Source organism: Hibiscus syriacus, unplaced genomic scaffold (genome assembly GCF_006381635.1).
Source record: "Hibiscus syriacus cultivar Baekdansim isolate YM2019G1 unplaced genomic scaffold, ASM638163v2 tig00110328_pilon, whole genome shotgun sequence".
NCBI lineage: Eukaryota > Viridiplantae > Streptophyta > Magnoliopsida > Malvales > Malvaceae > Hibiscus > Hibiscus syriacus.
In genome coordinates, this window is record NW_024062685.1 from 554635 (window position 1) to 580710 (window position 26076).

General features: G+C 33.4%; 2 protein-coding genes and 2 pseudogenes across 2 annotated transcripts; 3 read left to right on the plus strand and 1 right to left on the minus strand.

Annotated features, from left to right (window-relative positions):
• The first annotated feature begins 75 nt into the window (after nt 1–75).
• LOC120118411 (protein C2-DOMAIN ABA-RELATED 4) lies at nt 76–3021 on the plus strand. Its single transcript, XM_039138445.1, has 3 exons — nt 76–254; nt 833–928; nt 2542–3021. Exons 1-3 carry the CDS (start codon nt 144–146, stop codon nt 2830–2832), a joined length of 498 nt encoding a protein of 165 aa, XP_038994376.1. The 5' UTR covers nt 76–143; the 3' UTR covers nt 2833–3021.
• An 8537-nt stretch (nt 3022–11558) lies between these two features.
• LOC120118415 lies at nt 11559–16335 on the plus strand (annotated as a pseudogene).
• Nucleotides 16336–18917: 2582 nt separating this feature from the next.
• On the plus strand, nt 18918–21685 carry LOC120118416 (annotated as a pseudogene).
• Nucleotides 21686–23943: 2258 nt separating this feature from the next.
• Nucleotides 23944–25782, minus strand: LOC120118796 (probable LRR receptor-like serine/threonine-protein kinase At3g47570). Its single transcript, XM_039138769.1, has 3 exons — nt 25414–25782; nt 24393–25272; nt 23944–24197 (listed from the first exon to the last, which is right to left on the minus strand). The coding sequence occupies exons 1-3, from the start codon at nt 25780–25782 to the stop codon at nt 23944–23946; spliced, it is 1503 nt and encodes a 500-aa protein (XP_038994700.1).
• Between the last annotated feature and the right edge of the window lie 294 nt (nt 25783–26076).

The following is a 26076-nucleotide window of genomic DNA, read 5'->3' on the forward strand; positions in this document are numbered from 1 at the left end:
ACCAACTTTTATATAAAAAAAAAATAAAACTCCCAGACTATCAACGAAGAGAGAGGGTCCCTTCTGTAGTATAAAAGCAGGGGAGACAAAAACGAAATGACAGAATCTCCACGAGAAAAAAAAAAACAAAGAGCTCGTTGTTGATGGACGAATTGTTGGGTCTTCTCCGGATTCGGGTCAAACGTGGGGTCAACCTCGCCGTTCGTGATGTCCGTAGCAGCGACCCTTACGTTGTTGTTAAGATGGGTAAACAGGTCTGTTTCTGTTCTTGTCTCCCTTATTTCTCTGTTTCTCTTTTGTTCCTCTTCGTTTTTCAGTTTTGAAGGATTTTTTTATAGTTTACGGACAATTTTTCCGGGAAACTTTTTTTTGGAGGTAAAATTCTATATTTGATCATGAAGCTCACTTCTATGCTATGTGATTGCCTCCTAAAAAGCTTCCAAATTCTGGGTTCTTATCGAAATTCAGAATTCTGGACTCAGAAGCAGTTGTTAGTTCATTGGCTGAATTTGATTACTGGTTGTATATGAGAATTAACAACGTGAAGTTAGGGTTCCTTTGATCGATGGATCTCAAAGATTTTATTCCTGTGCGGTCCTGTTTTTATCATAGTTGACTTTCACATTGAATAACTCTATTGATGTTACTAATTAGTTTGAAGGTAACTACTTGTATTCTCTTTAGCATGTAAAATTATTAATTTGATATTGCTAATGCTAATTGTGATAGTCGAACTCGGATGTTATGGCCTGAGCATGAATGTTTCCTGGAGTCGTTTTTTGGAGCAACTTGCTCATTGTTCTAATTCTGTATGTAACCATTTCTTTTGCAGAAACTGAAGACTCGTGTAATAAATAAGGATGTTAATCCTGAGTGGAATGAGGATTTGACACTTTCCGTAATGGATCCTAGCGTTCCAATAAAAATGGTAAGTTTTTTTCTTACAATATCAATAGAGTTTGAAACGGAAAGATAGTTCAACAACCAGTACTTGCATTATATATAGGAGAACATTTGGCCTTAGCTTCGGAAGCCATTGATTCCTAGATAACCATTCCCACAATGTTTTACAGCTTCTAGATTTAGTTGCATATATGTGTATGCAAACGTGTTTAAATTGCTAGAAGTTTTCAACCAGCTCATAATTTACATGCTTAAATTGTTGTTTGTCTTCTTGATCATGCAAATGATGTTCAATCTCTCTTTCTTTCCTTTTTAATTCCTTGAGTTGGGTTAACATGTGTTCTTTGCAAAGTTGTTCGATGTCAACATATGCCGATCCCCATTTTATATTTTTAGTTGTTTAACTATCAAGGAACGATATGCATTTTTCCAGGGGTTTAGTCCAAAGCAATTTTCTGTTTTAGTGTTTTTGTGGTCAGTCACTTGTGTAGGCAACCTTCTGCAGTTTTCTGAATTGCTTATAGAGAGCAAAACAATATCAAATGACAGAGGTGTGTTACCTAATTCGCGATTCACTTTGGTTCGTGGAACGGGTACGAAATCGCAATTCATTCATTAATTTTACCGTTTGCGATTCATGGGGGTAGACTTATTTGGAACGGATTTTAGGATCATGATTCGTGTTGATTTTTTGTGCAATTTAATGATTTTTTAATAATTTTCCCATATGTTCATTTTTTTTTGTTAGATTAAAATATAGTGATTGCTTATTTATTGATTAGAGAGTAAGGAAAGACATTTATGCTCCCATTGTATAACAGAATAGTTTCTATTTCTTTCCCAATGCCAATATATTCAGCCTTTAAAGAAAAGTATAATACCCCATAACGTCTAGGAGTTTAACCATTAAACTTTAATGTTTGATTCTCCTAAAAGATTTGCACTAAGTCTGCAACTTAATTGTTTCCTGTTTCCAATGCTAATGCATTGATAGCAACTTCGATTTACCTTATTCCTGTAGGGGTTTAATGTTTCATTTTCCTATAAGCTGTGCATCGCACATCTGCAATTTAATTGATTCTTAGCTAATGCACTGATAGTGACTAAAATTTACCTTATTCCCGAGGCTAATTATTGATTGCAGTGTAAGAATCTAAATGTTCTTTCTCTTCCTCATTATTTGTTTTTATTGAGCTGAAATTTTTGGAATTCCAATTTGATCGTTCCAATACGCGTTCCTTAACGATTTGGAGCGTAAACGAACTGCAAATTGGAACGAAATTCATGAGGGCAGGTGCGAACTAGGTAACACTGGATAGAATACTTGAATGCGTACATGATCGAGTGACGTAGCATCAAATCATAGAACAAGAGAAAACAAAACAAAAGAGGAGCAGAACTCAAGACGTTCCCATGTTTCATTATTTGATAACAAACCCCATGCCCTAGCATGAATGTCTTGAGATTTAAGAAACCTGCCAAGATTTTATTAAATATTTACACGAATATGCATTAGTTTCAATTTGAAGAAATTACAAGGGCTGTATTCATGTTTTATTCTTTTGGCATTTTATTGTACGAGATCGTTTCTGCGACTAGTTCGTTTATGGTACTTTCTATGTCTGCATGACTCTCCAGACAGTGTATGATCATGACACTTTTAGCAAGGATGACAAAATGGGAGATGCCGAATTTGACATCAGGCCTTACGTAGAAGCCTTGAAACAGGATTCGGAAGACATCCCGAGGGGAACCACAATATCGAGAGTGCAGCCGTGCAGGACCAACTGTCTGTCTGAAGAGAGCGCCATTAAGTGGATTGACGGGAAGGTCGTGCAAAATCTTTGCCTCCGATTGAGAAATGTAGAGTGCGGTGAACTGGAAATCGAACTGAACTGGATTGACCTTCCTGGGTCTAAAGGTGTATGAAGTTCATAAAAATGCCGTTCTGTTCTAGCTTCTGTCTCGTTACGTTTCACTGCAGGTTCCGGAGCTTCCAGTACCGGATGCCTTTTTAGTTTCGTGCTGGGGTTGGTTTGTTCATTGAACAGTTTGAATATGTAGCCAGATCTTTCTATAGTAGCAACTGAACTTGCTCATATATATATACACACGTGTCAAATACCGGCTTGAAGATGTATATTGTTTTCAGTATAATCAACTAAATCAAAACTATTTTTAAAAGTAAATTACTTTCAAAATCTATGTTATTATATAATAATTTTTTATCTAAAAGTTCTCTTTAAAATTAATTTTATAATTTTTATATGTTACATGAATAATAATAATAATAATAATAATATATTAATTTAATTTAATTTAGTATATAGTAAATTTATTATTTATTTTTATAAATAAATACAATTTGGACTCAAAAAAGTTCTTTTATTAAAAAAGTTAGATTCCTATCCTATTGTTTAATTTAAAATTTTAAAACATAATAAATGTACTCTTGGCTGCATAATTATTGACTTTTATAATACTCGAGTCTTGAATAAATTATTATGAAAAAATATTGCATTCAATGAAAGTGAAAACTCCTGTGCGTGAACGATGAGGTGTCCTCCGCTGTTTGTCGTTTGTCTTCACCGAGTCAATTTTATAATGTCTCCCTCGAAATCACCTCCGTCGATCCAAAAGCCAATTAGGGATAAAAAAAAGTTTATTAGAAAATGGGTAAACTACACAAATGATTCATTGATTGTCACACCCCCAAATTCTAGGAATAATTTTAGTAATTTCAACAATCTTTTTCAAGGGACTAAATTATGAGAATTTGATATCTTAGGATCTCTCTTGTGAGATTCATGTTAGTTCGAGGACTTGACTTGGGATTTACCCGTTTTCTTTGACCAAAAATCACAAAAATGATATGAAAAGATTAAATTTGTGGTTTTTGGGTTTTAAGAAAATTATGCATTTCGACACTTTTAATATATAATTAAAAAAATATTATTAGTTTTGTTATTATTTAATTAATAAAATCGATAAAAAAAAATACCTAAAATATTATTATTTCTACTTAAAACATTAATATTTTTTAATATTTCTGGTAAAGTATCCAACAATAATAAAATCGGTAAAAATAATAAAATCGATAAAAATAATAATATTTTTAATATTTTTTATTAATTTTTTATTTAAATAATAACAAAATCGATAATATTTTTTTTGAATAATATACTATGATCATTTCCCCTAGAAGCATAGAAAACCATGTCTCTGCCTTCCAGATTAGTTACTATAGTTGTAATATAATAATTAAAATATCTGATAAATTATTTCTTTTGGATTTTTAAAACTTTGAGCTAATCGGACTCCAAATTTTCTTGACGTTTTCAAACAGAAATTAAGGTTTCAAAAACCTCAAATCTCGACCCAATTAATTTGTCCATCGTCAATCACCGACTTTCGGTCAAGGGTTATCGACAGCGCCACCACTACTAGTACTGTCACTATCTCGCTACTTTAATATTGGTCGACAATCGTCCGTATCGTCAACTGTTCTTCGTAAAATAAGCAAAGAGCATTCAAGCACCATCACCGATCTCCGTCGTCACCCGACAGTCTCATGTACCGCCTCTGTCATCGTGCTCGCCCTCGTCCGATGACTAAAACCCTTCAACAATTCGTCGAATATTATCTTCGATCGCCGTGGAAAGCTCCGAGAAGTTTCGTCAAAAACCTAACCCCCCATCGTTATTTTTCCCACCGATTCAGTCTATGTTAGGCCTCCATTCGCCTCACCACCTTCATATTCGGGATCCTCAGCTCATTACAATCAAAACCCCATCAGATTCATTGTCCCACCATCATTTGTTCGTAGTCCATCGTGGTAAGTGCTCCGACCTTTTTTCATCTGATTTCACCGTGGTTTGGCTGCTTTTTTTATCTGTTTTTGGTTGATTATGGTGAGTCCTTAAATAGAGAGTAATCGACCGCTTGAACCGACTCCGTCGTCGTCGTCACGCTCCTTCACGTACCACCGTCGAGCGTGGGTCTTGTCTGTCAGTAGGAAATTTTATGGATATAATCCAGTTGGACCGGATCGGACTAAACCAATTGTTTACACCGAGCTGGTGAGTGTTGCATTGAGTTAACTCGTTGCGTCAACTCTCATTGAGTCAGCTCAAACTAATCTGATCCGTTGATTTTGACTGTCAGTTGACCTAATTAAAATTGACTTTGAACAAAAAATTAAATTTTTTAAAGATTCATATTTTATGTTATTCAATGTCTTAAGTCTGAATATGAAGTCCGTTTTATCAAATTCAATCCCATTAAACTATTTTTTGATGTTTTATTTCCCGATTTTATACGAAGTTTCATGTTTAAATTATGTTTCTAACGTAAATTCATTTGCTATTTATCCAAGACTTTATGGGATGTGAACTTAAAGTTTAAGGGTGATCGAATGGAGATTATTTGGTCGATCGCTATACAATTAAATCGAGGTAATACTTTATTACTTTTTGAATGATTTATTGTACTTGTTGATAATTGACAATTAATGAATGAAAATGATCAATCTTGTGCTTATTAAGTATTTCTGAAACTAATACTGAATATGGTATAAAGGTAGTAAATTGAATAAGACTCAATGGACTCGTAGAAGGAACTATAAGATTAACAAGAAATAACTTCAAATTCAGTGGTTAATTGGTAATTCAAGTAACCTACGAATCCGTAAACACTAATTTCTTCTATAAAAGAGTTAAATGCCAAAAATATTTGGAAAATAAATTATGAAAATACTCATGCTATGAAAAATTATGAAAATATCTTTATGATGTAAAAAGACGATAATTGTGCCCAAAGTGGAAAATAATCCTGGAAATCATACTTAGAGTTATGTTCCTACTGAAGACTAAACCAACCAAGGTATCAATAACGTCTGAATAGTTTAAAATGGTTGAATTATATGATAAGACTAAATTGAAAGATAATTACTAGAGTAACCCGAGTACTGAAATGACCCAAATACCCTAATGATATGGTTTAAGGAAATGTTTGTAGTTAAGTTTTGAAAGTACCAGTGAAACATTAAATATTTTAATGACCCCTAAAGGTTATGGAGATGACCCAAGTACGTTGGTCATCTTGGAGACTGTTGTAATAAATAAATAAAACAAATATCATTGAAATACGTACAAGTTCTCAAGATTCGTTCAACGATGGTTCTGAAGATGATCAGTTCGACTATTGCTGTCAGTATTATAGTGAGAATATTCTTGAAGTGTATCGATTTGAGTGGTTGACAGATATCGTAGTGCTAGAATTTGTTCAGCTCGAGTTGACCTGATATCCTGATAAATCAACTTGAATCTTGAATATGGTAAATCATTGTTTCACCTTATTGAATTAAGTTACTCAGAATCTACTAGAAATAAAAGTGTCTGAAATACTCCTAACGGCCTAAATAATAGAATCACTCTGGTTATATCTGAAAATATTAATTTATTCTTATGTAAAGGTTCTTAAACACCTTTATGATACATCTAAAATCCTAAATGGTCATAAAGTATCAAACTTTGAATGTTTGTTTAGATCTAATAGTAATTAAACCCTTTTAATGAGGATCTCGATCCTAAAATCTGATCAATTTTGCGTAAATTCATACTTTTTATTACTTATAATTTTCAAGCGCATTCAAAAAAATATATGGATCCTCTAGTTTGTTCCCAATTGACAAAAATGTTTTCTTTGATTTATATAAAGTACAGTTTCTAATATTTGGTTTCTGATTTCTGACACAAGGTACAATTAGCTCCTGATTTTTTATATTACTTGTTGGGATTGCGAATGAAGCTCAATTAGACAATCGAATAATTTATGAAGAGGGGTTGAAGTGGATTTGAGAAATATTTAGAGATTAAGGAAATTTGAAGGAAGAAATAATTGATGTACAAAGATTTATAGTGGTTCGACTTCTCAACCAAGTCTGCATCTATTACCTTAGCTCCTCACCAAGGATTTTCTAACAAATTCACTAATTTGTTCTTTGTTTTTACAGGATCAAGAGATAACATTTACAAATCCTTAGTTTTTCAATTGGCTAAACTATAATCACTCCCCTTTTTTCAAAAAAAATAAAAATGTAAACAAGAAAACATCATAAGGTAGGTGTTTACAAAATTTAAACTCACTCAAACACTAATATTTACAAGAGAAAGAAAATAAAGAGTGAAAAAAGCTTTTCTCTTGTGTTTGATTGCTTGGATAGGTGTTCTAACCCTTCTTCAAATGTCCTCAACTTGTTTTTATATGTTGGAACGAGTTTGTGGTAGTTTCTAGCATTTGGGGATGTTTTGGAGCCGTTGAGAATTAATTTTCTGCAAAATAAAATTTCTCAGGACAGGGAATATCGATACTCCTTTAATAAGTATCAATGTTACCTTTGTAATATTTAAATAAACTAGCCGTTAATGATCGTTGGGCTTGACCGGTATCGATACTATGATCATGGTATCGATACTACTGTGTAAAGTAGTATTGGTACCCCTTTGGGTATCGACACCTATTTTGCATTCTAGAATTTGAGTCTTTTGGAAAACAACTGGAAGTATCGATACTATCTTGAGAGTATCGATATTTCTCTTACATTTGGTATCAGTACCACATGAACAATATCGATATTATTCATATAGTATTGATATTGTAAGAACAATATTGGTACTACTTACCAAGAAAATAATTTTGTGCTCAAATTCTAGTTTAATGGACTTTGAATTATTTTTTAAAAGTTTTGAACAAATTCAATCAAGTCCAAAAACATTTTACCTTAATTTGTTATATCAAAACATTATAAAATATGGTTCAACAATTTCCTCCTTTTTGATATAACAAAACATTTAAAAAATTATTTTTGACAAAACTCCCCCTTAATAAAATATTTAATAAAAAATAAATATTTGAAAAATATTAAAGCTCCCCCTTTTTCATTAAAAAATTGATTTTTTCAAACCTAACTTGAATTGGACAACCGAACAAAGATTTACCAAGAGGGGTTGAAGTGATTTGAGAAATATTTAGGGATTAAAGAGATCTAAAGGATGAGAAAATTAATCCACAAAGATTTATAGTGGATCGACTTCTCAACCAAATCTATATCCACTACCTTAGCTCCTCACCTAGGATTTTCTCACAAATTCACTAATTTGTTCTTTCTTTTTACAAGATCAAGAGATAACCTTTACAAATCCCTAGTTTTTCAATTGATTAAACTAGAACCACTCCCTTTTTTCAAAAGGAATAAAAATGTAAACAAGAAAACCTCACAAGGTAGGTGTTTACAAAGTTTAAGCTCACTTAAACACTAATATTTACAAGAGAAAGAAAATAAGAGTGAAAAAGCTTTTCTCTTGTGTTTGATTGCTTGGATAGGTGTTCTAACCCTTCTTTAAATGTCTTCAACTTATTTTTATATGTTGGAATGAGTTTGTGGTCGTTTCTAGCCGTTGGAGATTAGTTTTCTGTCAAATAAAACTGTCAAGGATAAGGAGTATCGATAATTCTTTAATGAGTATCGGTAATATCTTTGTAATATTTAAATAAACTAGTTGTTAAAGATAGTTGGGCTTGACCTGTATCGATATTATTGTATGGTATCGATACTACTGTGTAAAGTAGTATCGGTACCCGTTTGGGTATTAGTACCTATTTTACATTTTAGAATTTGAGCCTTTTGGAAAACAACTGGTAGTATATACTACCTTGAAAGTATCAATACTTCTCTTACCTTTGGTATCGGTACCACATGAACAATATCGTTATTGTTCATATAGTATCAATACTGTAAGAAAAGTATCAATACTACTTACCCATAAAATATTTTTGTGCTCAAATTCTAGTTTAATGGACTTTGAATTATTTTTGAAAAGCTTTGAACAAATTCAATCAAGTTCAAAAACATTTTTGCCTTAATTTATTATATCAAAACATTATAAAAAATGGTTCAACATTATTGTTTGCTATGTGATCTATTTTATTGGGGTATTGTCTGGATATGTGTCTGGAGACTTTGAGGTTCAGTTAGCTGGTAAATCCTTTCTGTTCTGATCATCCATATTGGACTCCTAGATCCTAACGGTCTAATGTAAGTCCTTATGAATGTCTGTTATGGGGTACTGTATTTGGTGTACGGTTAGAGGGAAACTCTGTATTTTAAATAAAAACTCACCTTCTGATTTCTTTTTTATGATATTACTGGTTCTATCTGAAATTGTTTTATTGGGGTATTGATTGGATAGGATTCTAGAGTCTATGAGATTCAACTAGCTAGTAAATCCTTTCTGTTATGATCATTCGTATTAGACTCCTAGATCCTAGAGGTCTAGGGTAAGTCTTTATGGATGATGTACTGGGGAATTTCACTTAGAGTATTCGGATTGAGGGTACTACAATGATTTTAAAAACATGTTTTACTGAAATAACTACTAATATTTTTAAACTATGATTAAATTTTATTATGGTTTTGAAAGAACACACTAGAGATCTGTTTTAATCTCTTGAACCTAGTCTTCTGAACGTTTCCTCTAAGCTACAAGCTACATGTATGTAATCTGAAGAAATATTAGTGGAACCTTAGCTTATCAGGGGGACCTATATATGCCTGAAACAATAAGGAAATTTTCTGCTTTGTCGTGTCTACTTGTCCTTTAGCATTCTTTTGGTAGTTTTGTATTACTAAACTTCCCAAAGTTCACTCTTTTACTCACCATTTCAACTTAAAAGAATATATCCGGTGCAACTATCAACTTCAGTAATGGGAGTTCATTTAGCTTGGCTTGCAGAGTACAATACAAATGTAATTAGGGGGCATGTAGGTCACATTTGATATTTATGTTGAGTTTGGAACTTGTATGATTTTAATTTTATTTATAATATATGAATGATTTTCTAAACTTGTATTTTATTTATAAATTGTTTTATGATTTTACATGTTTTAACAAAAAAATTATTTTTTCCTGGATATTTACTGTGGGTCGCTCTGGTGGCCATAATGTGACACCTCGGATCAGATCGGGTCACCCGTATCGATTTGAGGGTGTTACATTTGATTATAGAATGATGATTTGTTAACTCCTATGATTATTGGTAAATACAAAATGATTCTTCAACTATAGAGTGTTGTTTTGTTGATTATCTCGACTATTCGAAGTTACAAAATGATCACCCCAACTATTCATATGCTCTAAATTTATCATTTTTCATTACAAAATTAACAATTGTCTAAATTGGAGTTTAACATGATAATTGAGATGTCATAAAATCATATTTTAATAATGTCTACCAACATCATAGTTGCTTTCAAGCACTAGCTCGACGATATAATTTAACAAAGATTTGATCCATAAAATACAAGTTAAATAGTTATAGGATCATGTTTTATCGTATCTCAGTGAGCATGTTAACATTTAGTCTAGACGTACATCAATTTTTAATGAAAAGTATGAGTTTAGAATATATGAATAGTAATGTGACTAAATTTTAATTGGTAATAGTTAAAAAACTTAATCGAGTAATATCTTATAGTTAAATGATCTTTTTATAATTTTCAATAATTGATGACTCAATAAAAATAACACTATAATCTGAGAATTATTTGTGTACTTTACTCTTGAAAAATTTAGTACAGTACAACAATAATCTCTAGATTATGATTTAATATTGTAGAAAGATTATTGATATATTTTATATTAAAAAGTTATAAATTTTACCCTATATTTTGAGAATTGATATTAAGATTATATTTCTAATTTATATGTAATAAAAGGACTAATTATAAAATTTGACCAACACATTATGCATTTATAATGATAAGATTTTATTTTATTTCCTTTTAAACTCAAATATTCTCCATCACAAATTGTTTTTCTTTTAAAGATTGACATGTGTCAATAAGATACATAATTGATCTGGACCGAACAAAAACTCTAAAAAAAAATAAAACGATGAACTCTTTAAAATCAAGACTTTTCAAATTGGAAAAAGTACATTTATATAATAAAAAAACAATGAGTGTAATTTTTAGGTAAAGTGCACAGATAATTCTTTGATTATAAGATTTTTTATGAAATATTTTAATTATTAAAAATTACAAAAGTTACAAAATAATATTTCGATTACAAGATTTTACTTTGTTAAATATCATTATTCTTAAAAGTTATAAAATGATCATCAACTATTCATATATTTTAAATTTATACTTTTATTAAAAAATTTGATAACAATATGAGTCAGACTTTAATATGTTAATTCGGATATGATAATTATTTAAGATTTTAATATCGTATTTTATCATATCACACTCAACATGTTAATGTACAACTCAAACTACTATCAATTTTTAACATAAAATAATGAGTTGAAACAAATGAATAATTATTGACTATTTTATAAATTTTAATAGTAAAAAATTCAACAAATCAATATCTTATAATTACATGAATATTTCATAACATTTAATAATTAGATTATTTAATAAAATAGTGTCTATAAAATAATAAAATAATAATTATCGTAGTAGTAACGTTTTAACGTTATTGTCCTTTATATTGAGATGCGCAATAGTAATAAAATAATAATTATCGTAATAGGAAATGACGATATTGTCCTTCGTTGGCTCTATAAAGCGCGAGTAAGGCGCCTTTTGTAGTGGTAGTACTGTGAGCTCAATAATTTTGCATTTTGTGTGTGTGTGATGCAGCAGCGAGGAAGACTGGACAACAGCAGATCAAGGCCTTGCTATTGAGGGATTCTAAATCTTTTCTTTTTCTTTCCTAAAGAATATAAAAAAAAAATCAAAGAGAATCCGTCAGAAAGATAGCTACCGATCTTTCTCCATTAACAATGGCGGCCAACGGTGAGATCTCTAGATCCATCTAGAAATTTCACTGCACTATTATTCGAATTGAACAGATGAGAATTGAAATTGATCGTCAAATTTTAACAAACTCTTGCAAGAGCACGGATATCTGATTGACTTTTAAGTAAAATTTCAGAAAAATTAAAGGAAAATTGAATTGATTATTTGAAAATGATAGGTGAACGAGCGGTTCAAAAGAACTACTGGATGGAGAACTCCATTGATTCGGTGGAGGATGTCAAGGTCGGAGATATTGACAAAGAAGATAAACTCGAAGTAATATATTTTTTTTCTTTTCCATTTTTTGTTCTCTGTTTTTTATGCATTTTTCTATATTTTAATGCATTAAGTCTATGTCACTTAGCATTTTTTAACTATGCACATAAACTTAAATTATTGATTTGTTAAATATATTTTTCTTATTTCTCGTTCTTGCTAAACAGAAGCGTGTAGCACTAAACTTTTGAGACCAGATATTATATAATTAATGTGGAAATTAATTATTCTTAAATAATTTGTAAAGAAATAGTCAGAGAGTAAATTTCATTTTCTGTTGATCTTTTATTAATCTCATTTTGATCCTTGTTCTAATTTTGGTTTGTTACTTGTTGAAACTCTGTTTTTCTACTTCAATTATCTCCATAACTTGGTTTGTTGAATTGCCCTCGTAGCGAGAGATGGATCGAAGGGTGCGATTAGGGGCAGTCGCCAATTTAAAATTATCATATATTTTAGAATTTTTGTTTATTGATAATTGTTTTCACTCTAGAATTTTACAAGTTTTTCCATTTCTCAAGAATTTTACAAGTTCACACCAAACATAAAATCTTACATTTATCCCATTTATCCCTAGACTCATTGCAGCTATAAGTTTTGCTTAATTATCTCTATAATCTGAGTTTGATCCACTTTTAAATGGTTAATTCATTGTGTTTGATGAATTATTTCGTCCGTTATTAGTTATTCAGTACTACAAACGCATCTCATTATAAAAGAAAGAAAATATATGTATGAATTCTCTACCACTCCACAAAGAATCATTCTTGATAAAATTGTACAAAATATATATGTATATATTTATTTAGAAGTCTTACGTTTAATCTGGAGGTGCTTAGATCAAGTAATGTTAAGCAAGATAGATTAAAAGAAATTAAAATTCGATCTAGAACAGGGGATGATATAAAAGGTTAACATGAACATAAGACGAATATATAAGTATCTCAAATATTTACATACTAGAAATTATATAGACATAATATTTTTTTCCATAAAAAGTACATAAATACAACACTAATACGTGAATAATCAAATTCCGAAGCTTTTCATGCTTAAATGTACTATCAGAAGCCCCAAATAAATTGTTACTTTTAGCATTAGGAAAATAAAACGGAATAAGAAAAGCAATTTGTATGTGTTGCTAGTAGTCTTAATATTTGTGTGGCATGATGATGATTCTGTAATTATGCTAATAATTTCGTTTTTCTTCAGTTTTGGTGGCCTAATTTTATCTAATAGCTACAGATAGTGGAAATGATTTGGCCTTGGAATTTTATAAAAGATACGCACTAACTTTGGGTGATTCTTGATGTAAAAGATGAAAAACAAGTTAGTTGTTCAAAGAAATTGATGATTTTTGTTTATTTGATTTGTTCAATGTCAATTTTTCCACTACTATATTTAGATTCCTAATTGTGGCTGATATAAGCAGGTGCTCTCCCTTCTCCCACCATATGAAGGGAAATCTGTTTTGGAGCTAGGAGCTGGCACTGGCCGATTTACTGGTGATTTAGCTCAGAAGGCTGATCAGGTTACTGCTTTGGATTTCGTTGAGGACCTTATAAATAAGGTAATGGAGTGCTCAACAATCTGACAGAAATTGTTTAGATTGCTATTTCATGAGAGACTTGATTTTCTCTTTGGATTTCCTCAATTGCAGAATGAAAGCATCAATGGACATTATAAGAATATCAAATTTCTCAGTGCCGATGCGACTTCCCCAGATTTGGATATTTCAGAAGGATCAATGGACTTGATAATTTCCAATTTGCTGCTGATGTATCTCTCAGATGAAGAGGTAATTTTATTAGAAGAACTCGTTTATCTCCTTTATGTTCTGTCATCACACAATCAGGTTTAGGTGAGATTCTTTGGAGCAAACACCTTAAGCTAAGCTTTTATGGTTTTAATGAATGTTTATTTGGTTCTGAATGTCATACATGTATATGCTCCCTTGAATATGGTTCATGGCATATTAAAGGAGTTTGGAGAGGCACGTTAGCTGTTCAGACTTCAGAGTGATTGTGTCCCCCTCTGGCTTTAGATTTACAAGTTAACCATATTTTTTTAGTATATTTCTGTCTAAAACCATCATAAAACACAGGTTAAGGAGTTAGCCAAAAGGATGGTGAAGTGGTTGAAAGTTGGAGGACATATTTTCTTCAGGGAGACTTGTTTTCATCCATCTGGTGACAGCAAACAAAAGCACGACCCAGCTCACTACCGTGAGCCCACATTTTACTCGGAGGTTTTCCTTGAATATATCTTTTATTCCGTGTGCTCTGAGGACTGAAATATGTATGAAACAGTGTGAGCCCTCTTTCATATCCTTTTTCTGAACAGATGTTGGCTATGTATTCTAATGCCAGGTCTTTACAAAATGCCAAGCAACTGATGGTTCAGGAAACTCGTTTAAGCTTTCTTTAGTTGGCTTCAAGTGCATCAGTGCTTATGTTAAGCACAAAAAGAATCAGAATCAGGCAAAACAAAACATGAACTCAATGATTTTATTATAGCTTCTTGTTGTTCAAAATTGCATTCACTGACAAGATTCAACATATTGTCTTACATGTGCAGATTATTTGGATCTGGGAAAAAGTGAATGCAGATTATGATGGGGGATTCCAGCGCTTCTTGGATACTGTTCAGTACAAATCTAATAGCATACTTCGTTATGAACGTACCTTCGGTCCGGGATTTGTGAGCACGGGAGGAATCGGTATCCTTCAACCAAATCACTAAATTTGTGTATTTGTTTTAAATTTGAACACTACGTGCTCGAAAGCTTTTGTCTGGGATTTGTATATTGTATCGAGTAGCATGGTTTTGGACTATAACTTTTATCACTAATATCTGAACCTCTCAAAACATCAGTTCTGGCTGGCTATAATCTATACTGTTCGAAGGTTATTGATATATCTAATGATTAATAAAATGAAACTTGGTTTTGAGCAGACACAACCAAAGAGTTTGTGGCAATGTTGGATCTTAAGCCTGGCCAAAAGGTTCTCGATGTTGGCTGTGGCATTGGTGGAGGTGACTTTTATATGGCACAAGAATTCGGTGTCTATGTTGTGGGCATTGATCTGTCCATAAATATGATAGCTATTGCTCTTGAACGGGCAAATGGGCTCAATTGCGCGGTTGAATTTGAAGTTGCTGATTGCACTACAATAACTTACCCGGAAAACACACTTTTGATGTTATCTACAGTCGTGACACCATTCTGCACATTCAAGTAAGAGCATACTAGTTTTGTGTTTGATTTTTTTTTATATTTTGATGAGAATTTCTACAGGGAAAGTCGCTTTGTAATGGACAAGTAAACAGAGTTGATAATCACTTTCTGTACCTAAATTCGACTTTCAGGACAAACCTGCACTATTTAGATCTTTCTTCAAATGGTTGAAGCCAGGGGGCAAAGTTCTTATTAGTGATTACTGCAAAACTGCCGGAGCTTCATCGCCGGAATTTGCGGCGTATATCATGCAGAGAGGCTATGATCTTCATGATGTAAAAGCTTATGGCCAGGTATGTATCATTCAAATTAATAACAAACTGTTGATCAGATCTTCATGTGATATTCTTGTTTTCTATTACAATTTCTAACACCACTATTTATGTTTTTTTTTGTATGCAGATGCTTAAGGATGCTGGTTTTGTTGAGGTCGTTGCAGAGGATCGAACTGACCAGGTTCAAATAAACCAACCAATTCATTTCTTATTTTTCGTATGATTGTGAAATTGTGAACTCGTTGGTCAAAATTACAACGAATGCGGATCAGTCCGATGTGAAGAATGAAGAAGTAGAACATAAGTCGCTATTTGTATGAAATAAAATTCGATGGTGTAGTCCTTTTGAGCTAATAAATGAATGGCTTGGGTTATGTTTTCAGTTCATACAAGTCCTGCAGCGCGAATTAGACAAAGTTGAGAAGGAGAAGGATACTTTCGTCTCCGACTTCTCTCGAGTAAGATTTTTGTTCATCGTTTTGATAATGTATTTGCATCAAAAATGGTGTGTACATGAATTCTTTATTTTTATTTCACTTCTGACATTCAGGCGGACTATGACGACATTGTTGGGGGCTGGAAGGCAAAGCTGATAAGGACCAAAGCTGGGGAGCAGCGATGGGGCCTTTTCATTGCCAAGAAAAATTAACTAGTCTTGTTTCTTCTCCAACGTTGAGTTCTCATTTCTATAGTAAGAAAAAATAAGCGTTTCTTGCATGATATTATGGACTTTTGACACTCTTTGAGTTGAATAATTGCGTCAGTTTCATTGATAATTATTTTAGACTTTGGACCCCGTTGAATGCATTTGATCGTATTAGTATAGTCCCAAATATTCCATAACATGAAATATTATGGTGATGCAATACTGGTTTGGACAAATTTGGGCTTCATCTTATTGGGGTTTTGTTCTTAAAATTTGGTGAGAATGGAGTCCTCTTATAAATAAGAGGAAAAGTGGGTACGTAACGGAGTAAGAAAATTAAGTTGAGTAGAAAATAATTAATGATAAAAAATAATATTAGAAAAAACAATTCAAATATATATTGTAATTAATAAGAATAATATATGATAACATGCATGCATATCTTATATATGTAGCTATTCAAATTCAATTTTTAAGATTCATTTGTATTCGAGGTTTTAAATCATAATTTTTTATTAGTATTTATTAATATAACTTGTATAATTCTTTTAAAATCTATGAATAAGATGTAAGTGGTATTTGCAATATTTGTAAATCATTTATATAAATATACCAGTTATTAGTTTATTTATATTTTATAATAATTAATTTTAATTTCTAAGTGATTCCAATACATATTGTACAAATAACTTGAGAAATAAAATGTAAGTCCTTTTTATTCAATTAATGAATTTAACCTTCTGTTTAAATGTTAAAAATTTGAGAATTAAATTGTTCTGTTTTCAAAAAATAAAAATAAACTAAACTTTTTTTTGATGATATTGGATGAAATGTTGTTTTAGTGAAACCACAGTGTTGGAGGAAAGCCGGTTTTCCATTTATTATTTAGAAAGACAAATTAAAATGCGTTATAATGGTTTCATTGATTTGTAAATAATGTATTTGTCGGCAAAGTTTTTGTTGAAACTGTGTTTTCATACAAGAAAAGAGTCAATAAAGTAGCAACTGACAACGACGCTTCGAGGCTTAAAGCCTTGAAATGTGCGTATATTCTTAACTTTTCCCTTGGGGCGCTGAGATATGATCCAAATCCAGAATTAACTCTCCAAGACTAAAATATAACAAAATTTAAATATTAGATTTTATATTTCATAATTAAAATTTAAATTATTTAGTGATGGAATTATAAAATCTTTTATCTTATTGGAAGCATTGATAACATATCTTTGTGTAATTAGATTTTTATATGAGTTAAATTGATAGTTTTATACATCCTCCACAAGTTGTATGATCATATGTCTTAATTAAATATTTTTAATTAAATCATTTATTAAAATTTAAAAAATCATTAAATCTTAATTTTTTTTAAAAATTACTTTAAATTTTAAAATTTTTAAATAAATCTCAAATTATCTTGCCAGAATGTATCACCGCCATATATATTGATTAGTATATTTTAAAGAAGCTCAATCTCCTAGTTTTGATTTTCATATTTTATGAATTTATTTTTGAAAAAAATATTACCAATCAATTAGTACTATATAATGGGGAAACCTTATAAACTATACCTTATAACGGTACACCAAACTTATTGGTGCTCAATCATATACAAAAGGCTTGTATTTAATTACAAAAGAGAGAATTTGCTAAGTCACTATCGTAATAATTAATCAATAATGAAGAATTTCCGTGGATTTATAAAGGGAGGGACAGTAGGGTACCCCAATAACTGGAGAGATTCAAATCATTTCATCATAATGACCAATGGGCTAAACCTTATATATCTTATAAAGAAAATAAAATATATCAGCCTTTTGTATGATGTAATTTTGCATTGAAAAAAACCAGTAAAGGGAAGATTCCAAAAATAACTTTCAGTGCTGTAAAAATGTAACAATCCCATGCACATATATATAATAATGTCTTCAAGTAACATCACATATACATGCTACAGACAACTATGATACATCATACTACTTGGATGTATATATGCATGTGCATATGTATAATTTTCAATGCAGACATATAAAGGAACAAAAAATATATATATTTAAATTTGTATGTATGTGTATAACATTTCAAACCACAATCTTGTCTGCATGTGTTGTTTGTATGTCTGCATGCACAGTACAGAGTTTAATAACTATTTTTGTCTTACTTGTACAAACGGGCAACAGCTCATTCCTTCATTTTCTGCTTCCAAACTTGGCAATATTTAACATATAATTCGTTAAAGATGTATAAAATAACATGGATAGTATTGTTCCTCGAGACGATGTCATGCCCAAAATTTTATAAATTCTATCTCCTAATATAAAATCATATGATTGTCCATATAGAATACCAATGATTGCATGAATCAAACCATGTTGGAGACATTTTGAAACTTCATTGCTTAAAACGATAATGATACACACGTTACATGTATGTGTATAGGTATGCATGTACATGAATATGCATGGGAAGAGAGAGAGAGAGTGGATCCATGGGAGACAGAGAATATAGACAAAGAAAAGGGTAAGGGAAGCAGAAGGGAAGAGAGGGGCAGTTCGGATTGAGAATATGAATGAAAGGGAGAGGACATGAAGGCAACAATAAATGAAAGAGAGGAGTGATGAGGCTTATGATAACCCTCATCATCGTCACGTCGTTTTTCTTTCACCACTCCCCAAATCCCTCCTCCCAGAATTCCACGCCTCTCTTTGCCATTTTCTCATCTCTTCTCCCCATTCCCACACACTCTCTGCCTCATACATTCATACTCATTAGTCAACCTCATGTTTTTTCCTCTCTTCCACCCCTTTCTCTTATATAATATCACTTGTATGAACACAATGTTTTGAAACCATTGCCATTGCATCATTGCATGCTTCATTAAACCCTAAGACTATATTGGTGTTCTCCGTTGTCTAGTTTCTACTGCTGGCCAAGATGTGGATGATGGGTTACAACGATGGTGCCGAGTTCAACATGCCTGATTCCTTCAATGGTAGTAGGAAATTCATGCCTTTGATTCCCAGGCCTATATCTTCTCCCAACACCTCTCCTTGTATTGGCCGTATCAATGGCTCCGAGTTTTTTGCACTAAATCATCACCTCAGTACGTTCTCTTCTTCTTCTTCTTCATTACTTTGGTTATATATGCATGCTTGTAGTACCAGATGTCACTCATATCATTGTTTTTTTATCCATTTTAAAAGCAGGCATGGGAGACCAAACGAAGAGGGAGTTCAACACACAACCAGCTGTTGTGGTGGGCTCGAGGTGGAACCCGACGCCCGAGCAGCTAAGAACACTCGAAGAGCTTTACAGACGAGGCACTCGAACCCCGTCCGCCGACCAGATTCAGCATATAACAGCACAACTGCGTAGGTATGGCAAGATCGAAGGGAAGAATGTGTTCTACTGGTTTCAAAATCACAAGGCAAGGGAACGCCAAAAGCGACGCCGCCAAATGGAATCTGCTCAAGATGAACACATTCGCGAACCCGACATCTTCGAAAGAAAGGATCCAGGTATATATATATATATATTACCTAATGGAATATCCATATGTGTACGTATGCGTTGGATATGAATGGACTTTTGCTGAAAGAATTTGTTTCTTTTGAGAAGTTAGGTTTACTTTTCCATTTCTGCTTCCCATTAATATTCCATTTGCTGGTTATTCATATTCCATTTGTTGTTACAGAATAAACATTTGCTTTGCTTTGCTTTTCGGGTTTCCACCATTGATTTTGTTTGTAAGAGAGAGTAAAGTTGCATTCTTTTTTGTTCTTACCTATGTCTCCCTGCAGAAACGAATAGGACAACTTATGAAGTCGAACAGACCAAAAACTGGGCACCCCCTACAAACTGCAGTACACTAGCAGAGGTCTATATCATCTCTTCTTCCTCCTCAGTCAATGTAGACATGTCCATGCAACATATTCATAAAAGTAACACCATCTCTAATCAAGGTTCCACTTTCCCTAACCCTTCTTAAACCAGATTACATTGCATGAGTAAGGATTATGGTTAAGGCCTTATATCAATATGAATATATATATATATATATATATATATATATATATATATATATATATATACACACACACAAAGAATAAGAAAAAGCATTGAATTGTTGGGAAATGAAAAGGGCTTAAAAGCTGTACTTCCTTCTGTCGGGCTGCTGTAATGAAACGAGCTGGGTTTTTTTTGGGGTGTTGTGCTCGATATGCATTCATGGCATTCAGTCTAGGTATTGATTTGAGCACCTCCTCCCTCCATTTTCAAATATATATATATAAGCTACGTAAATTCGACCACTCTGACAGTGAAAAGACTTGGGCTCATCCCGATAGTACAATTTGTCATCCCATACAGCCTATCAGCTCTGGACCATTTGTCCTTTGATTTGAATGGAATGTAAAAACTGTTCCTATACACAGTTTACAGTTTGGATTATGTGTTTCCTGGGAAATTAATTCATTTACTTTTTGGTTAAAATTGTATTATTTGTCTGCAAATTATTTAGTGATGATTTGTCCATGACCATGAGGGAGATTATTAATTTGTATTATTCACTATTACCAGGAATCTGTCTCTATACAAATGGCAGCAAAAGCAGTGGTGTCAGATGGATGGATCCAATTCGAGGAAGGGGAATTACAGCAGAGGAGAAACTTTGTTGAAAGGCATGCCACGTGGCAGCAGCACAAGATGCAATTCCCCTACTCTTCTTGCCTGTCTCCTAGCCCTAGCCCTGCCACTTGTTTTCCCTCTAGTACTTGTGCTCCCACGGCAGCGATTAGCACCGCGACCACTACCGTCGACTCGTCTCCGATCAGAACAATGGACTCGAAGCAACAGCCCCATTCTTTAAAACGCATGATCTCAACATCTTTAAGTCCCCTTGCGGGCACAATGCCAATGTGGTCGACCACTTCAACCTTGCTAGAAACCATGAAGCTGTTGCCTCCGGGGAGGACTCCCAAACCATACAGCTCTTCCCTCTTCGCTCTGAGAAATCAAACGAAAAAGAGAACGAAATATCGGTTGCTGCCGCATCCTCAACCGTCAACGTCGGTCCGAATTACCAGTTTTTTGAATTCCTCCCTTTGAAAAACTAAAAACAAACTGTCACTTCCGTTCTTATTTTTTTACTTAATATGCTATGTAGGTAAAATTTGAAACGTCGTGTAATGTTTAGGTTAATGTAGTTTCTTTATTGTTGGAAATTGGGAACTATGTTGTTGTTGTTTTCTTCTGTGATGTTACATTTCATGGAATGGGTGCAATGGGGAATTGTGGGGATATGAAGGAAGCGTTGCCTTAAAATGCAATTGGACCATGTTGCACAGCCACATTCAAGACTAAGACAACATTAAAAACAAAGTGATTAATGTCGACAGAACAACAGGTTGTCTGTGGTTCCCCAAAGCAAGGGTTCTGAAATTGATTGGTTTGTTTAGACTGTGATGATGTTGAAATATGTGAGGGGCATGAAAAATGATATTTGAAATTATCTTCTTAATTCTGGTATTTACATGTGTCTTTCGAGATCTTATCACATTCAAATTCGTGCTCGTAAATTCAAACTCAAAACATAAAAATATTATTCCATAAAAAGCTTCTTTCATATCCACTTACACTGGTACAATTTTTAGTTTTATACTTTATATGATCGTTGGATGAGAAAAAAATCAAAAGTTGAGATTAACTCAATTTTTTTCGATAAATATTTTCTCATTTCCTAATATTTGTCTGAGTTTTTAATTTCTTCTCAGTCAACGAACTTAAAAAGATTTGTTTTTTTAATTTTACATTATAATTGGATGTAATTGGAATAACGGGCATATCTAAATGCAAAATGGTAACTGAGCCTACAAGGTCTACAATACATAGCAGCTGACCACGGTAGCCCAAACGTGATTGGGTTAGTCCATAATTAAACTCCAACACTTTTTAAAATTACCCATGTGTTGACCAAACCTAAAAGGATTTTAGCACCTAGCCATGAAAATTAGGTCAATGCTTCAGCTAAACGTAAACCCAAGGCCTATACAATGCCAGCAATTGTTTTGCTGCAATTTCAGGTCCTTTGGGAATACAAGGCACGAATTAATGTGGCAGAGGTGATTTGCTAAAGATTAGGATTCAATTCTCGGACAACTCAAATCCGGGAACATAGAAAAAATATGCTGTTATTACAAGAAAAGAATCACGTTGAGGTTGAGTGTTATAAGTTGCAAATTTAAAATTAAAGTAATATAATATATCACAAGAGAAAATAATTAGTCTAATCTAAAGAAATTACAAAGTAGAAAATTACGATGACAATGGAATTCTATTTACTTTCGGTGAAGAATCTATTATAAATGAAGAGTGAATTCTAGACTTTCATAACAATTTTCATATGAATCTTAACTACGAATGATTTGTAACTTATAAAATTATATTTTTAGAGAATATAAATTATATGCTTAAGATATTTTGTTTCTAAAATATTCCATTCCACGCCGTTATTTTAATTAAAGCAATTATTAGTTTGAGATTATTAATGATGTAGCATATTTCGAGCCTTGTGAAGTTCTCTCAGCACACCTTAGATAATCATTCGTTCACTCGGTGAATCGTCCGAGTAGGGCACTCCTATGTTAAACACCGAGCCCAAGCATTTCACGATATTGTCGTTGCCCACGGTGCTTTTCCTATTTTGATTGAAGGTTGCACCTGCTACATCTTCAAAATTGAGCCTAGCATCAACTATTTCCATCACATGATCATGCTTGGCAGCCTTTACATACTCACGTAGCTAGGCTTAACTCCCCTGTAAACATGTTGTCTGTCGGTCTTTTTCCAGTAAACAACTCCATTAAAATGATGCTATAGCTGTACATGTCGCCATTTGTAGATATTTTCATACTCATTCCATATTCTGCAATTCCAGACAAGATTATTATCACTGTATCAAATACAATAATGTATCCATGTGGAATGGAGTTACATGGAGGAATATATCCCATGGTTCCTCTTATTCCCACCAAACTGCTTTGTTAGGAAACGAATTGCTCGGTAGTCTCGGAAAGAAACCTTGTTAGGCCAAAACTAATGTGCTGTAAGGTTAGCATTGAGAAGAATATGCTCGGCTTAGATCACATTGGGCGACTGGCCCGTCGAATTGGGAATGAAGATAATCTAACGCAGAGGCTACATCAATGGAAATGCTGAGCCTCTGAATTAGATTTAAGCTTGATGAATTGTGTACCTCGGTTGACCTGGGATGTAACCAAGTTTCTAAGCTCCCGTTCGGCATGAGCTCAAACACCAAGGCTTTGAATTAATTACCTTGAAAATCAATACTTGAGCATGAAGTAATCAACTGGACTAAATTCAGATGCCTAAGCTTCCTAAGGGCTTCACATTCAGCCTTGAAAGTCTGATCAGCACCCCGCTGTTGAAGATAGTACTTTCACAGCAACTGTTCTTCGATCATTACAGTTTAGAATTCCTTTATAGACTGAACCATATCTTCCCCTACCAATTAAGTTGGCTGAAGAGAAACTGTCGGTCGCATGAAGCAGCTCAGCGTAGGAAAATTTTGGATGTTTCTTATCCAAAGGTGTGACAATGCCCTTATTCTTTTTTGACAAACTGAGCCATCCTTTGAATGCAAAGAGAGAAATGAAAAACAAAACAAAGAAGAGGACAATACCGGATACAATTATCGCTCTACATCAAAAGTACTTCCATTTCTTTACAATTTCTTTAGGGCAATCAGGCAATCGAAGTGCCTTAATCCCTCCGCATGATTCGTTTCCAACAACCGAGAATGCACTGATGTTGTCAAACACTCCTTTGGTCGGCACTTTGCCATTGAAGTATTGAGAAAGTTGAGATTGGAAAGAGGAAGTTCAGCTAGAAATTCTGGTATTAGACCTGACAGATTATTGTGGGAAACATCAAGAACTTGTAATCTTCTTAGTTTTCGGAATGAAGAAGGAATAATTCCTTCAAAAGAGTTTCACTGCAGGTAAAGTGATTCAAACATCACAGAGTTCTCAAGAGATCTTGGAATTTCCCCATGATGTTTGTTGCTTGATACATCCAAAATGTTGAGATAGTTGCAGTTTCCAACCTCCGGTTGTAAAGTTCCTGTTAAACTATTTGAACCAAATTAGAGGTCTCTTACGAAGGAACACAGACCGATTGCTTCCTTTGGAATGGTGCCACTAAGACGATTCATTGAAAGATCCAATCTTTCCAAGCGAATGCAGTTACCCAAAGATGCAGCTATTTCTCCGCCAAACAAGTTATCAATTAGACTGAGGACAATTAGTTGGGTTAGATTTCCCAAAGAATAAGAAATTTCCCCTATGATACCGTTTCTGTAACCATAGAAATATTTCAGTTCGGAAAATTTTCCAATAGAATCAGGGATAATGCCTGTGAACATGTTTTCATATAATCCAAGGAACTCCAAGCCTACAAGGTTTCCTATCTCTTTCGGTACCATACCGGATATATAATTAGAATTTATCCTCAATTGAATGAGATTTGTGGAGAGGTTCCCAATTGAATAAAGCAAAACGCCTGTGAGGCTGTTTTTGGATAACCATAATCGACTAAGATTGGTGCAATTAATCAATGAGGTGAAAAAACTTAAATCATTGGAACTCTCAAGGAAGTTGTGGCCAAGGTTTAAGATTTGTATATTTTGCAGGCTTCCGAAATTCTTTGGTATTGTCCCGGACAAAGAATTCAAACCCATATCAAGTTGTATGAGCCTTGAGCAATTGACTATTGATGTTGGAATTGGCCCTGAAAACTTGTTTCCCCCAAGATAAATGCCCTCAAGATTAGAAAGAATCAAGCCTATATAAGGAGGGATTTGGCCATGCAACTGGTTACCAGCTAATGAAAAGAGAGATATGGTCGAGATATTATATAGTTGTTTCGGAACTGTACCAGAGAAGTTTAAAGACAACTGCAGAAATTTCAAGTTTGAGAGCTGCCCAAGCTTACTAGGAATGTTTCCTTCAAGGTGGTTCTGCTTCAGGGAAAGATGAAGGAGAGGAGATGTTCCCTAATGAAGCGGGAATTGTTCCTATGAAGTCGTTTGCTGCTAGTAGAAGACTTCGGAGCATAGACAAAGAACCTAGCTCATCATGTATTTCCCCTCCGAGTGTATTTCCGTTTAAGTTGACGACCTTGAAGTTTGAACAACATGAAAGCTGTTGTTCCCGAGATCGATCACCCTAAGGAAGGTGAGGTTGGCTATGTGAGGAGAAAGGTCACCTCCCAACTTGAGTGATGATAAATACAATGCAGTCACTCTTTGATGTCGTCGACCGCATGTCACTCCTCGCCAGTTGCAGAAATGTAGAGAATCATTCAAGGGGGTGAAGACCCCGTAAGGATCAACTTGTATTCGAGCCTTGATGGCCAGCAATGCTTGTATTTCAGTCTCATTCCTTGATGTCCAGGACTCAACATGATCCAGCTTACAAAGAATGCAAAAAAGGAAAAGAGAGCAACTTAGTAGCTTTGAAATCATGGAATTCGTGGGGAAATTCAAAAACCAATGTCCATCCATCAGTATTTGGTTCCTTTTTAAAGGCAATTATAGTGCCTCCAAATATTTCAAGATTGACTAGAAATCTGCAGCAAAGAGAAGTCATTACAAGGAAATTTTTTGGCCGGCGTGTTAAATTTTCACAATTTCAACGTTGACTTATTTTTCCGCAGGAAAATACAATCCAGGGGACTTGGACAGGGTGATTTGGATTCATTCAACTTGACGTTTATGTGGAAGAAGACGACAGGGGAGAGCAAACAAGGAGCTGGCTTTCAGGTGCTTGTTGAATTTTCTAGATACATTCGTTACTTT